The 14,384-nt window shown below is 48.8% G+C and overlaps 1 protein-coding gene across 1 annotated transcript in view; it reads left to right on the top strand.

Annotated features, from left to right (window-relative positions):
- Positions 1-11,810: 11,810 nt before the first annotated feature.
- tmem94 (transmembrane protein 94) overlaps positions 11,811-14,384 on the top strand; it is a 150,521-nt gene continuing 147,947 nt past the window's right edge. Inside the window, exon 1 of the mRNA XM_068004365.1 lies at positions 11,811-11,952. Within this exon, the coding sequence (XP_067860466.1) occupies positions 11,926-11,952 (27 nt within the window). The 5' untranslated portion in view covers positions 11,811-11,925. The remainder of the gene's footprint in view (positions 11,953-14,384) is intronic.

Raw genomic sequence — 14,384 nt, 5'->3', positions numbered from 1 at the left:
TGTGCCAGATTCCCTGGCAGCTGCCATGATGCGTTCATTTTGCGGCAGTCAAACATTCCATTCCTTTTCCAGACCGGAGACAGGTCTGGATCCTAGGAGACAAGGGATACCGCCTGCAAACATGGATCACGTGATTCCGCCAACGAGGCACAAGTACGATACAAGCAGAGCCACATGACCACCAGGTATGTCATTGAGCAAGCCATAGGCATGTTAAAGATGTGCTTCAGACACCTCGACAGGTCTGGGGAGCCCTTCAGTACTCGTCAGCGAGAGTCTCCAGGATAATCATGGTGTGCTGCGTGCTACACAACATTGCGTTGCAGAGAGGTTTACAGGTGTTCGAGGACGAAGGCACTCAGCAAGCATCCTCTGTTGGCAACAACATTGAGAGAGAGGAAGAAGAGGATGAGACGGAGGAGGAGGAGGAGGACAAGGTGGAGGAATATGACAATGGTGCACCCATCACTAGACCAGCTGCGCACATTGATGCCCGGGATGCCAGGGACGCCCTCATCTCTTAAAGGTTTTCAATTTAAAAGTCCAAAAATAAAGCTATTTGAGATACTCATGCCGCCTGGCACAATCACCACCACGACCACCAAAACCACCCTCCCTTCCTTTGCACAAAACAGTCCTTCAATGACGCATACACCGCTTGCACAGCCATCCAATAGATGTCGCCATGTATCGCCATGAATCAGATGAAAGGTCCACTTGAAAGTCTGGAAGCAATAATGGCCAAGACTTGGAAGTGTTGATAATGAATAAATTTTATGTGCCAACATAAGAAGAAATGGAAATCACAACATAAGATTTGTCCTAACACCCTTGTGCATACCCTTGGTGAACTACAAGTGCTTACACTTACTACGGCTTCTATATGGTGCCTCTGTGACTTCAGCAGAGGTAGTGGCAGGCTGTTCAGATCCCTGCCCTGACTGCTGAGATGCTTTTGGATTATGACCTCTGGGTTTTGGAGCCCATGAGGGCCCCGCCAAAGACTGCTCCACCTGCACCTGTGCAGGGCAGAATCGGTCATCTGGAGATGAGGCATTATTTCGGGAACTGGTGAAGGCTCTGTGTGGAGTTCCCACTTCCATATTCTGTTTTGCCATCATCCCTCTCCTGGGCCAGTGCCACATCACTCCGGTCACTCTGCTGGAGAGCAGCTTGGTGAAGATCAGTGAGGCATTGAAAGGCCACTGATAAGGTATCTGTCATCCTGTTGAAGAAGGCAGACATCTCCTGCACGGCCGTGATCGTAGACTGCATAGACTAATTTGTGAGCTGTGTTTGAAGCTCAATAGAGATGGCCACTCTCTCCAGTGCAGACATTCTCACTTACCTGTGACATCATTCCACTGATGCTGCAGTTGGACTCCTCCAGACTCTCAGCTATTGTGGAGAGTGTGAGTGGCACATTTTCCAGTACCTCGCAAAGGAGCTCCTGCACCTGAATCATTCTCCTTCTCAACGATTGCCCCCGGGGTTCAGCATCTGTGTCCAGCTGAGCAGAACTTGGAGAAGAGTGAGCCCTCCAATGCGGACTCTCCACAGCTGCTCCTGCCACCAATGTCTGTTCGTGCTCACTTGTGACTTGTGACTCACCAGGTGACAACCCAACTATCTGTATAAGAGGACCCACCGAAGTGCGAGTATCTGCGCTGGTGCATGTCTGTATGTCCTGTGACGGTGCACCCTCAGAAGATGTCATGCAGCTCCGCACATTCTTCTTGTACGCATGAAGGTCCTGGAAGACAAAAGAATGTGAAAAGACTTACTCTTGGTACAATAACAGTCTTGCCAATCTCCATACTCAGGCTTCTCATGCTTCAGGCATTGATTATATAAAGTCAACATCTTTGTGAAAGATGTTGGAAATTGTGTCACCAGCCATCTGTGAGCTTCCGGTCTCTCCATCTTCGATTGAGAGGACCACAGATGTCCCACTTATCTCCATTGTCTCCTCCTCTGCTTCAGTTAATTCCACAATCTGTGGAGGTCCACCGCCAATCCTCGCTCTCTCTCTTGCATTTCGCACTCTCTTCTACAAGGGGCTACAGAACAGACCTGTGTGAGTGACTGAAGGTGTCGTATTCACCCGATGGATGCAGTGCATTAGGTGAGGATGACTGTCATACAAATGCATCAGAGGGTCACTGTTACATGGATGCATCACATTGCAACAGGATTGGGGTGAGTGACAGTGTTGGATTCATACATGGGAGGTGAGCAAGTGGATAGAAAGGTGAAGGATGGTTGTAGGTAACACTTAAGTGAGTGTGAGGAGTCCTGTGATGGAATACGTTTGCTAAGACAGAGTGATGTACACAACATCCCCTCTTCCTGCCATCCCTTGAGTAAAGAACTTCCCTCCTGGCTCTCACTGCAGCCAGTAGTACATCTAGGGAGGCCTCAGTATCTAGACGCTGCCTTTGCTCTCCTGGACACCATTTCTCCTTTCTCGAAAAACAACAACAACTTGCATTTATATAGCGCCTTTAACATAGTAAAACGTCCCAAGCGCTTCACAGGAGCGATTATCAAACAAAATTGACAATGAGTCACATAAGGAGATATTAGGACAGGTGACCAAAAGCTTTGTCAAAGAGGTAGGTTTTAAGGAGTGTCTTAAAGAAGGAGAGAGAGGCGGAGAGACGGAGAGGTTTAGGGAGGGAATTCCAGAGCTTAGGGCCTAGGCAGCTGAAGGCACGGCCACCAACGGTGGGGCGATTAAAATCAGGGATGCGCAAGAGGCAAGAAGTGGAGGAGAGCTGAGATCTCGGAGGGTTGTAGGGCTGTGGAAGGGTTGCAGAGATAGAGAGGGGTGAGGCCATGGAGAAATTTGAAAACAAGGATAACAATCCTCCAAAATCCATGTTTGAATTGGCCCTTTAAATACTGTAGTTCCGATCGCATCATTCAGGTTCACAGTACGCTTGCTACGCAGCTTGGAGATGCGCAATCCGGAAGCAAAGATAATTGCCTGCAATCGAGTTGCGATCGCAGATTTAACCACGCACACTTGACTTCCGGGTTCCCCACGTGCAAATTTACCCACCCACTGAGTTCCCGGCTCCAAGTTAAAATCCAGGCCTAGGTGCCAACCGTGGCTCAGTGGGTAGCACCCTCACCTCTGAGTCAGAAGTTGTGAGTTCAGGCCCCACTCTAGGGACTTGAGCACATAATCCAGGCTGACACTCCCAGTGCAGTACTGTGGGCGTGCTGCACTGTCGGACGTGCCATCTTTTGGATGAGATGTTAAACCGAGGCCCCGTCTGCCCTCTCAGATGGGTGTAAAACATCCTAAGGCACTATTTTGAAAAAGAGCAGGGCAGTTCTCCCTGGTGACCTGGCCAACAGCTAAAAACAGATTATCTGGCCATTATCACATTACTGTTTGTGGGACCTTGCTGCGCACATATTGGCTGCCGCGTTTCCTACTTTACAACAGTGACTACGTTTCAGAAGTACTTCCTTGGCTGTAAAGCGCTTTGGGACATCCTGAGGTCATGAAAGGCGCTATATAAATGCAAGTCTTTCTTTCTTCTAACAGATGTGGAAGGATCCATACTGTGGCAATTCTGGCCCTGCAAGGACGAGGGCTGCTGACTAGCTGAGGTGAGTAGTCTCTGTTTTATGGATGCCCTCATGTACTCATGGAGTCCATACCAAGAGAAATTATTCAGTATCTAGTCTAGGTTCTTGGCCCACTGCAACAGACACAGCTCATTTCCCCTGCCCCATATAACAGGCCCTGCGATAGCCCAACAAACGACCCATTGAAAGAAACCACTAGGAGATCACAGTAAAGGAAAGGGACCTCCAAAAGTTGACAGGATGTACGGGCAGACATAAGATGTTTAATATATTATAGATGGATATTATAGATGGATATTTCTCACCCTCACTTTAAGCTTCCCCTTCCACCCCCTCCACCCCCACCCCGCCCCCTGCTGAGATGGCAGGTGTCCACTTGCACTGCTTTGAGCAGCCAGTAAAATTTCTCCTCATGGACTCCATTATCCTTCTTCCCCATACAGCATGTTGTAATGGGGAATGGTGAGCCGGGTCTATTCCATGGCAGAGCATGTTGCCACACTGTCATGCCACCGAAAGCACCGAATCATGGGCGGGGAGTAACGCTAACAGCTTGAACTTTTTGAACGGCTTCATGACTGAAATGGAGAAGAAATGAAAAGTTTGCGTTTATATAGCGCCTTATGATGTTCTCAGGACATCCCAAAACGCTTCACAGCCGGGAAGAGAACCTACAAAACTGAACCAGGGGCAGATGCAGCAAAATATTCAAGTGTTGTTATTGCATAGTAGATAAAACTGCTGGGATCATTCACACCTGATATTATTAAACATTCCCTAAATGCTCTATCACGTATATTTTATCCCAACAAGCTGATATGGTGTAATACACTGCAACTGAAATATAATTGCAACAAAAATTGTTTAAGCCGTAAAATAAAATGAAAAGGCATTTATCTAAGATGCATTGAGTGCACTATCAGCTGTTGAACTTATTAACTGGTGTGTTACAATGCAGGAATGATTTAGTTCTAGGTTGTGTTTGTAACTGGCTGCTGAGACCAGGAACTGACCTTGTCAGGAACTGTGTGCACAGAATCACCTCATATCATTCATTGCACAGCTCCAATCCACACTCTGTCAAAAGCCCGTCCCTCAAGTTAGGAAGTGATGTTTATCACTGGGAGTTGCACCGTTGACCAGCGAAGGCATCGAAGTGACAGGATCGGAATGTATTAAGGCAGCTTTGACATTAAAATGACATTATAGAAAGGTCACATTGTGCAATAGTTCCCTCCTTCATAACTGCTATATAATAGTCCTCGTAACAGCTTAAAGCAGGGTACCACATTACATAAACAATCACATGACCACTATTTGAAGTAGAGCAGGGGAGTTCTCGCAGGTGTCCTGGCCAATATTTATCCCTCAACCAACATCACTAAAACAGATTATCTGGTCATGTTGCTGTTTGTGGGGCCTTGCTGTGTGCAAATTAGTTGCCGGGTTTCCTACATTACAATGACTACACTTCAAAAATATTTAATTGGCTGTAACGCGCTTTGGGACATCCTGAGGTCATGAAAGGCGCTGTATAAATGCAAGTCTTTTTTTATTGACATGTTAGCAAAGGAAAAAGATTGATCTGATACTCTTTAACTAGTATAGATTACATATTTGAATTTTGGAACAATACTTTTTACATCTTGTGTGGAATTTAGCATTCATCCATCTTACAATGTCCTTTCACTGCACATTCAATAGGTCCATAAGTATCATCTGCAGTAATTATCTACATCCAGGGAAACAAGGAGTGCCATGTTGCTGGTCTCTTATCTGCTACTTGTTCCTATTTCTCATCTACATCATCCGAAAACACATCAGATTCCACATGTACGCTGACGACACCCAGCTCTACCTCACAACCACCTCCACTATCTCTCATTTGTCACACTGCTTGTCCGACTGGATGAGCAAAAATTTGCTCCAACTAAACATTGGGAAGACAGAAGCCATTGTCTTTGGTCCCTGCTGCAAACTCCGTTCCCTAGCCTCCAACTCCATCCCTCTCCCTGGCCACTATCTGAAGCTGAACCAGACCGTTCACAACTGTGGCGTCCTATTTGACCCTGAGATGAGCTTCCGACCACATATCCGCTCCATCACCAAGACTGCCTACTTCCACCTTCGTAACATCGCCCGTCTCCGCCCCTGACTCAGCTCTTCTGTTGCTGAAGCCCTCATCCATGCCTTTGTTACCTCCAGATTGGACTATTCCAATGCTTTCCTGGCTGACCTCTCATCTTCCACCCTCCATAAACTTGAGCACATCCAAAACTCTGCTGCCTGTATCCTAACTCACATCAAGTCCCATTCTCCCATCACCCCTGCGCTCGCTGACCTACAATGGCTCCCGGTCCGGGAACGCCTTGATTTTAAAATTCTCATCCTTGTTTTCAAATCCCTCCATGGCCTTGCCCCTCCTTATCTCAGTAATCTCCTCCAGCCCTACAACCCTCCAAGATCTCTGCGCTCCTCCAATTCTTGCCTCTTGTGCATCCCCAATTTTAATCGCTGCACCAATGTTGGCCATGCCTTCAGCTGTCTAGGCCCTAAGTTCTGAAATTCCCTCCCTAAACCTCTCCACCTCTCTCTCCTCCTTTAATTCACTCCTTAAAACCTTCCTCTTTGACCAAGCTTTTGGTCATCTGTCCTAATATCTCGTTATGTGGCTCGGTGTGATATTTTATTTGATAATCGCTCCTGTGAAGCACCTTGGGGCATTTTACAATGTCAAAGGTATGGTATAAATGTTTATTGTTAGATTTATTGGATGATGACTATGTTAAGTATGGGCTTTCTCTCAACTCTCTTTATTAGTATTAACAGAGAAGCTCATGGGATTAAAAGGACAGTGGCAGCATGGATACGAAATTGGCTAGGGGACAGAAAGCAGAGAGTAGTGGTGAACAGTTGTTCTTCACACTGGAATGACGTATACAGTGGTGCCCCCAGTGGTTCGGTATTAGGATCTTTTTGATATATTAATGTCCTGGACTTGGGTATACAGGGCAAAATTTAAAAGTTTGCAGATGACACAAAACTCGGAAATGTAGTAAACAGTGTGGAGGATAGTAGTAGACTTCAGGAGGACATAGACAGACTGGTGAAATGGGCAGACACATGGCAGATGTAATTTAACGCAGAGAAGTGTGAAGTGATGCATTTTGGAAGGAAGAATGAGGAGAGGCAAAATAAACTAAATGGTACAATTTTGGAGGAGGTGTAGCAACAGAGAGACCTAGGGGTTTGCGTACAGAAATCTTTGAAGGTGGTAGGACAATTTGAAAAGGCTGTTAAAAAAGCAAATGGGATCATCGGCTTCATAAATAGAGGCATAGAGTACAAAAGCAAGAAAGTTATGCTAAACCTTTATAAAGCACTGGTTAGGCCTCAGCTGGAGTATTGTGTTCAATTCTGGGCACTACACTTTAGGAAGGATGTCAAGGCCTGGGGAGTGTGCAGCAGAGATTTACTAGAATGGTACCAGGGATATGGGACTTCAGTTATGTGGAGAGACTGGAGAAGCTGGGGTTATTCTCCTTAGAACAGAGAAGGTTAAGGGGAGATTTAATGGAGGCATTCAAAATCATGAAGGGTTTTGATAGAGTAAATAAAGAGAAACTGTTTCTACTGGCTGAAAGGTCAGTAACCAAATGACACAGATATAAAGTAATTGGCAAAAGGACGAGAGGTGAGATGAGGAGAAATCTTTTTACGCAGCGAGTTATTATTATGATCTGGAATGCACTGCCTGAAAGCGTAGTGGAAGCAGATTCAATAGTAACTTTCAAAAGAGAATTGGATAAATAGTTGATGGGGAGAAAATTGCAGGGCTATGGGGAAAGAGCAGGGGAATGGGACTAATTGAATAGCTCTGTCAAAGAGCCTGCAAAGGCACGATGGGCCGAATTGTCTCCTTCTGTGCTGTAAGATTCCATAAGATGACCCATGTCCCATTTTGAGCTTAAAATTATAATCATACGTAGAATCTACAGCACAGAAGCAGGCCACACTATGCCGGTGTTTATACTCCACACGAGCCTCCTCCCATTCGAATTATCTACCCTGTTCCCCTATTCCTCTATTCAATTCTCCCTGAGGTATGCTTCCTGCCTCCCCTTAAATGCACCAATGCTATCTGCTTCATCCACTCCATGTGGCAGTGAGTTCCACATTCTCACCACTCTGTGGAAAGAAATTCCTCCTAAATGCTTTATTTGATCTGTTAGTGGCTATCTTAGTTAATGCCTCCTTGTTCTGGACTCACCCATAAGTGGAAAAAGTTTCTCCACATCTACCTATCAAACACCTTCATAATCTTAAAGACTTCTATCAGGTCTCCTCTTAGTCTTTTATTTTCCATAGAAAAGAGTCTCAGCCTACTCAACCTTTTCTGATAGCTCCATCCTCTCAATTCTGGTAACATCCTTGTAAATCTTTTCTGCACTTTCTCCAGTGGTTCAATAGCATTTTTGTTAAATGGAGACCAGAACTGCACCAGATTAACAATTACCCTTTGCCCAATATATTTGACACTGGAGGTTGAATGGGTTGCCTACTATATGTTCTTGTTCTCTCTGATATGTGGAAAAGCAACACGCTGTCAGACCGCATTGCTCAGGCTAAATCGACACGACAAATGTATTATAAAAATTCTGATTATACAGAAGTAAAAGAAAACTGTGAAAGTCTGCAGTACTATATTTATTCCTTATAAAGACAACAAAAATTTGGATCAGTAACCAAGAATTTTAAAATGACCTCTCCAGAGCATGTTTCTTACACAGTCCTGATATAATGTTTTTAATCCAGAACCACCTGACTCCTAATGGAGCACAGCATTAGCTTAGAAACAATCAAAAATTTAAACAAGTATGGAAGACTGTCATATATATTCCCTCATTAACAGGTGTCTATTAAAGAACTATCAATCAAGCTAGATGAAATATACATTAGTGAGAGATGCCTGCATTCTATTTTAATGAGCATCGAGGTCCATTAATTGCATTATCCAGGAATTGCTAACTGCTTTATGCATTGTTCATGTGGCTCCTTTCAATGCCTCAGTATTAAAGATAATGACTAAGCTAGTGAGCTTACATTCCTTGACACGAGTTTAATAGGTATCTTCTATCCACAGATTCCTACCTTAACAGTTGATCCTGGTTGGTCATTTCTGTTCAGGCGTCCCATAGGTACAGAACAAAAGGGGACGACTCCTACAGTGTCCCCCAGGAATATCCAGCTTCCAGAACCAAAGAAGAACCCACATATACAGTTCTAAACATTTTTCTGAATGCTGCACAGACTGCTTTTATACGTTTATCTCCATGCGTGTGACCTGAATCCTTTCTTCATAATACAAAATCAATCATTTAATGCCTGTATATAATTTGCTTTGCTGTCCGATTCTACATGGCTTTTGTCTTAGTCTGGTTCTTAATGCTTCATTTTGTGCAGTCACCTTAAACACAGTTTCTGATCTTCAGCTTTCATTTCTCTCCCACGTCGGGACTCCCTCTTTATTCTTGATTTCCACATACTATCCAGGCCAAAAAGCAAGGGATCTGCCACTAGGCCTCCACCAAATCATCACTGAAGACAACAACTGTGAGATGAATGACAACACCCCAGGGCAGCTTCCTCAGAAATTTCTCTCACTGTAGGGAAGTGTCTGGCCTTGCAACTGTCCACAAAGTTTTGGTTGAGATTGGCAACTCAGCATATGGACACAATTCCATCACCACCATTTCATGGCACAGCGACTGCTACTGAACTATGCCGCAACTCTGGCAATTTTGCATGGCTGTGGGGGTGTGGCGAAGGAAATGGCTTTTCTCTTTTGTCGACACCTGTTGGGGAAATACACAGCAACAGATTCTGAAAAATATCCTTAGCATCTGCAATTAACCCCTTACTGACCTCAGGATTTTTGGCCATAAAGAGACAGACCATCTTAAACGCAACTCAACCTTTGCAGGTGTCAGCTGTGGCTCAGTCTGTAGCACCCTTGCCTCTGAGTCACAAGGTTGTGGGTTTAAGTCCCACTCCAGAGACTTAAGCACAAAAGTCCAGGCTAACATTTCAATGTAGTACTAAGGGAATTCTCCCCTGGGTCCTTGTCAATATTTATCCCTCAATCAACATCACTGAAACAGATTATATGATTGTTCTTAGATTGCTATCTGTAGGAGCTTGCTGTGTGCAAATTGGCTGCCATGTTTCCTAAATTACAAGTGACTACACTTCAAAAGTAAAGTGCTTTGGGATGTCATGAAAGATGCTATATAAATGCAAGTCTTTCTTTTTATTTTAATACAATGTGCATTACATGGCATAATGCTTTTGTCCTGAATTTACTGACTTGCCATAAGCAATGCCATGGGAAATGAGCTATAATATAATGCCTCTTTTGTTGTCTCCTCTTCCTCAAAGTGCAAAAAACAAAGTCCTGAGGTTTTCACCTTGGATCTGGCCAAAAGTGTTTGGATTTCATGTTGAGTCTTGTGAAGCTTCAGAGTATCATGATACTAGGGAGATGTTCCTTCATGCTGATGTACATATTACATAGCTTGAAGTTGTGCTTATGCATCTCCTTGCCACTCTTTTATTGCCCATTCTGCTTCTGCTTCTCTTGTTTCAGGTCACTTTAAAACCCTCTTTTTGGACAGAATTACTGTACCCTCATCTGCAAGGCCTCAACGTCGTGATCTTGGTGCACTTGCTCTTGCAGTTGGTAATTCTGTCCTGCCACTTGATGGGTATGACAAGTGTGGGACATGGAACTTGTCAAGCTGCCAGATGTGATGGTGGTAACATTTCCAGGACTCAGATATCCATATAAAAAGGTGGTGATGACAACAGCTCTGTACAGATTCAGTTACCAGATAGGTGTTCTGCATGTGATCTGAACCTGGGTAGAAACACAAAAAATAGGAATGTGACCTAATTATACCGCACGGTTTCAGCCTGAAGCTTATGTTACTTAGCAAAGGGCATTTGTACAAAGACCACTAAAGCTACAATCTATTGATTAATACCTTACTTGCAGTCTTCCCTCTGTCAATTCTCCTTCCATAAATTGTGCCTCATGCCTGAGTAAATGACACACAAAGTGACAAACTTGGCTCCGATTTCCACACTCATATAAAGGAATGACAACATATGGGTGTAGCTGAATGAAACAGTCAGTAACGGCAAAGAGGGTTGGCACGAACATTAAAAAAATATAGGACAAGAAAAATGTCAAGGACAAGGAAGGACCTTTTAGTCCATCAAAGCTCATCCGTTTGGTATCCAAGCCTTCCCATTATATCATTGCACTATTTTTGTCTCCACTCAAAGTGAAAGTTTTTTTGAAATAATCTGCCAGTTAAGAGTATTAGAGATTTGTTTGTATAGCTCCTTATTAAACCTCTCATAAATGTATCTTCAAATACAATGTATTACTTTGCGATGCAGTGACTGTTCTTATGTAGGCAAGGAACAAGGAATAGCCTAGTAGCAGGGATATCAGACTGGAGCAAATCACTGATTAGGATGGGCAATGGTCTTGGAGGTAAAGTGAGGGCAAGAATTTTGAAGGTAACTCGCTGGTAGATGGGGAGCCAGTACAGCTTGCAGAGAATGTTGTAATGGGAAAGCAGGACTTCTGCGGCTGAAGAAAGAGGCTGCGGCATTTGGAATGAGTTTTTGCTTGTGGAGGGTAGAGGTGTGAGGCCAGCTAGGAGGGGGTCAGGGAAGTCAAGATGATGAAGACATGGTCTCTTGCACGTGGCACTGCTGCGATGAGAACGATGCAGGGTTCTTATGGGCTCAGTCTATGGAGAGGATATCAAGGACTTCCCCTTGCAAATGTCACTCAACATGTCCAATGATAATAAAATGTCATCACATGACTTTTACCCTCCAAATTTCTCAAATTGTTCACTTTTCAGGAAACAGATTCTCCAGTTTCACCTAGTCTTATTGATTTTTCGAGTAACTGTTGGCTCCCTGTCCCAGTGCAGTTTCCTATTTTTGGTTCTAATTGGATTTGTCCTCATTCCAACGTCTCTTGTTGATGGTGGTTCCAGCAGCACGCATGCGTACTTCGCACCGACAGGGTCAACCGTGCGCAGACGCACTTTGCCCTGCATATTCAGGAGCACTGCGCATGTGCGTTCCCCTCCCACGCCTGCACCGACCCCTCGCTAGTGCGCATGTGCGGCGGCCAGGGACCGAGTGACGGTGAGCGGTTGCCGGTTGTGTCCTGATGCGGTTTGAGCCTTGGCCTTGGCTCCGGGGACTGTCCGGCCCGACCTCTCCCGCACCGCTGCCATGGAGATGCAGGAGCCCAAGAGCCAGGTAAAGGCCATCGGCGGGCGTTGTTGTCGCTCTTTGTTTTGAAAGTGCTCAGGCCGGGGGACAAGGGGAGGTGACAGCAGGGGGGGGGGGGGGGAAGGATTGGGGGAGAACAGGGGGTGGGATTGGGGGAGAACAGGGGGTGGGATTGGGGGGGGGGGAGAACAGGGGGTGGGATTGGGGGGGGGGGGGGGGGGAGAACAGGGGGTGGGATTGGGGGGGGGGGGGAGAACAGGGGGTGGGATTGGGGGGGGGGGGGGAGAACAGGGGGTGGGATTGGGGGGGGGGGGGGGGAGAACAGGGGGTGGGATTGGGGGGGGGGGGGAGAACAGGGGGTGGGATTGGGGGGGGGGGGAGAACAGGGGGTGGGATTGGGGGGGGGGGGGAGAACAGGGGGTGGGATTGGGGGGGGGGGGAGAACAGGGGGTGGGATTGGGGGGGGGGGGGGAGAACAGGGGGTGGGATTGGGGGGGGGGGGGAGAACAGGGGGTGGGATTGGGGGGGGGGGGAGAACAGGGGGTGGGATTGGGGGGGGGAGAGCAGGGGGTGGGATTGGGGGGGGAGAACAGGGGGTGGGATTGGGGGCGACAGTGCTGGAGAGGGGGAGAACAGGGGGCGGGATTGGGGGCGACTGTGCTGGAGAGGGGGAGAACAGGGGGCGGGATTGGGGGAGAACAGGGGGCGGGATTGGGGGAGAACAGGGGGCGGGATTGGGGGAGACAGGATTGGAGAGGGGGAGAACAGGGGGTGGGATTGGGGGCGACAGTGCTGGAGAGGGGGAGAACAGGGGGCGGGATTGTGGGGGGAAGAACAGGACTGGAGAGGGGGAGAACAGGGGGCGGGATTGGGGGGGGGGGGAGAACAGGGGGTGGGATTGGGGGGGGGAGAACAGGGGGTGGGATTGGGGGGGGAGAACAGGGGGTGGGATTGGGGGCGACAGTGCTGGAGAGGGGGAGAACAGGGGGCGGGATTGGGGGCGACTGTGCTGGAGAGGGGGAGAACAGGGGGCGGGATTGGGGGAGAACAGGGGGCGGGATTGGGGGAGAACAGGGGGTGGGATTGGGGGAGACAGGATTGGAGAGGGGGAGAACAGGGGGTGGGATTGGGGGCGACAGTGCTGGAGAGGAGGAGAACAGGGGGTGGGATTGGGGGCGACAGTGCTGGAGAGGGGGAGAACAGGGGACGGGATTGGGGGTGACAGTGCTGGAGAGGGGGAGAACAGGGGACGGGATTGGGGGCGACAGTGCTGGAGAGGGGGAGAACAGGGGGCGGGATTGGGGGCGACAGTGCTGGAGAGGGGGAGAACAGGGGGCGGGATTGGGGGCGACAGTGCTGGAGAGGGGGAGAACAGGGGGCGGGATTGGGGGCGACAGTGCTGGAGAGGGGGAGAACAGGGGGCGGGATTGGGGGCGACAGTGCTGGAGAGGGGGAGAACAGGGGGCGGGATTGGGGGCGACAGTGCTGGAGAGGGGGAGAACAGGGGGTGGGATTGGGGGGGGGAAGAACAGGACTGGAGAGGGGGAGAACAGGGGACGGGATTGGGGGCGACAGTGCTGGAGAGGGGGAGAACAGGGGGTGGGATTGGGGGAGACAGGATTGGAGAGGGGGAGAACAGGGGGTGGGATTGGGGGCGACAGTGCTGGAGAGGGGGAGAACAAGGGGCGGGATTGGGGGCGACAGTGCTGGAGAGGGGGAGAACAGGGGACGGGATTGGGGGCGACAGTGCTGGAGAGGGGGAGAACAGGGGGCGGGATTGGGGGCGACAGTGCTGGAGAGGGGGAGAACAGGGGGCGGGATTGGGGGCGACAGTGCTGGAGAGGGGGAGAACAAGGGGTGGGATTGGGGGTGACAGTGCTGGAGAGGGGGAGAACAGGGGGTGGGATTGGGGGGGCAACAGTGCTGGAGAGGGGGAGAACAGGGGGTGGGATTGGGGGGGGCAACAGTGCTGGAGAGGGGGAGAACAGGGGGTGGGATTGGGGACGACAGTGCTGGAGAGGGGGAGAACAGGGGGCGGGATTGTGGGGGGAAGAACAGGAATGGAGAGGGGGAGAACGGGGCGGGATTGGGGGGGGAGAACAGGGGGCGGGATTGGGGGGGGGGAGAACAGGGGGCGGGATTGGGGGGGGGGAAGAACAGGACTGGAGAGGGGGAGAACAGGGGGCGGGATTGTGGGGGGAAGAACAGGACTGGAGAGGGGGAGAACAGGGGGCGGGATTGGGGGGGCAACAATGCTGGAGAGGGGGAGAACAGAGGGTGGGATTGGGGGCGACAGTGCTGGAGAGGGGGAGAACAGGGGGCGGGATTGGGGGCGACAGTGCTGGAGAGGGGGAGAACAGGGGGTGGGATTGGGGGGGGCAACAGTGCTGGAGAGGGGGAGAACAGGGGGTGGGATTGGGGGCGACAGTGCTGGAGAGGGGGAGAACAGGGGGTGGGAA

Source organism: Heptranchias perlo, chromosome 23, assembly GCF_035084215.1.
Source record: "Heptranchias perlo isolate sHepPer1 chromosome 23, sHepPer1.hap1, whole genome shotgun sequence".
NCBI lineage: Eukaryota > Metazoa > Chordata > Chondrichthyes > Hexanchiformes > Hexanchidae > Heptranchias > Heptranchias perlo.
The sequence above is the reverse complement of the archived record's forward strand: the minus strand, read 5'-3'. Positions and strand labels throughout refer to the sequence as shown.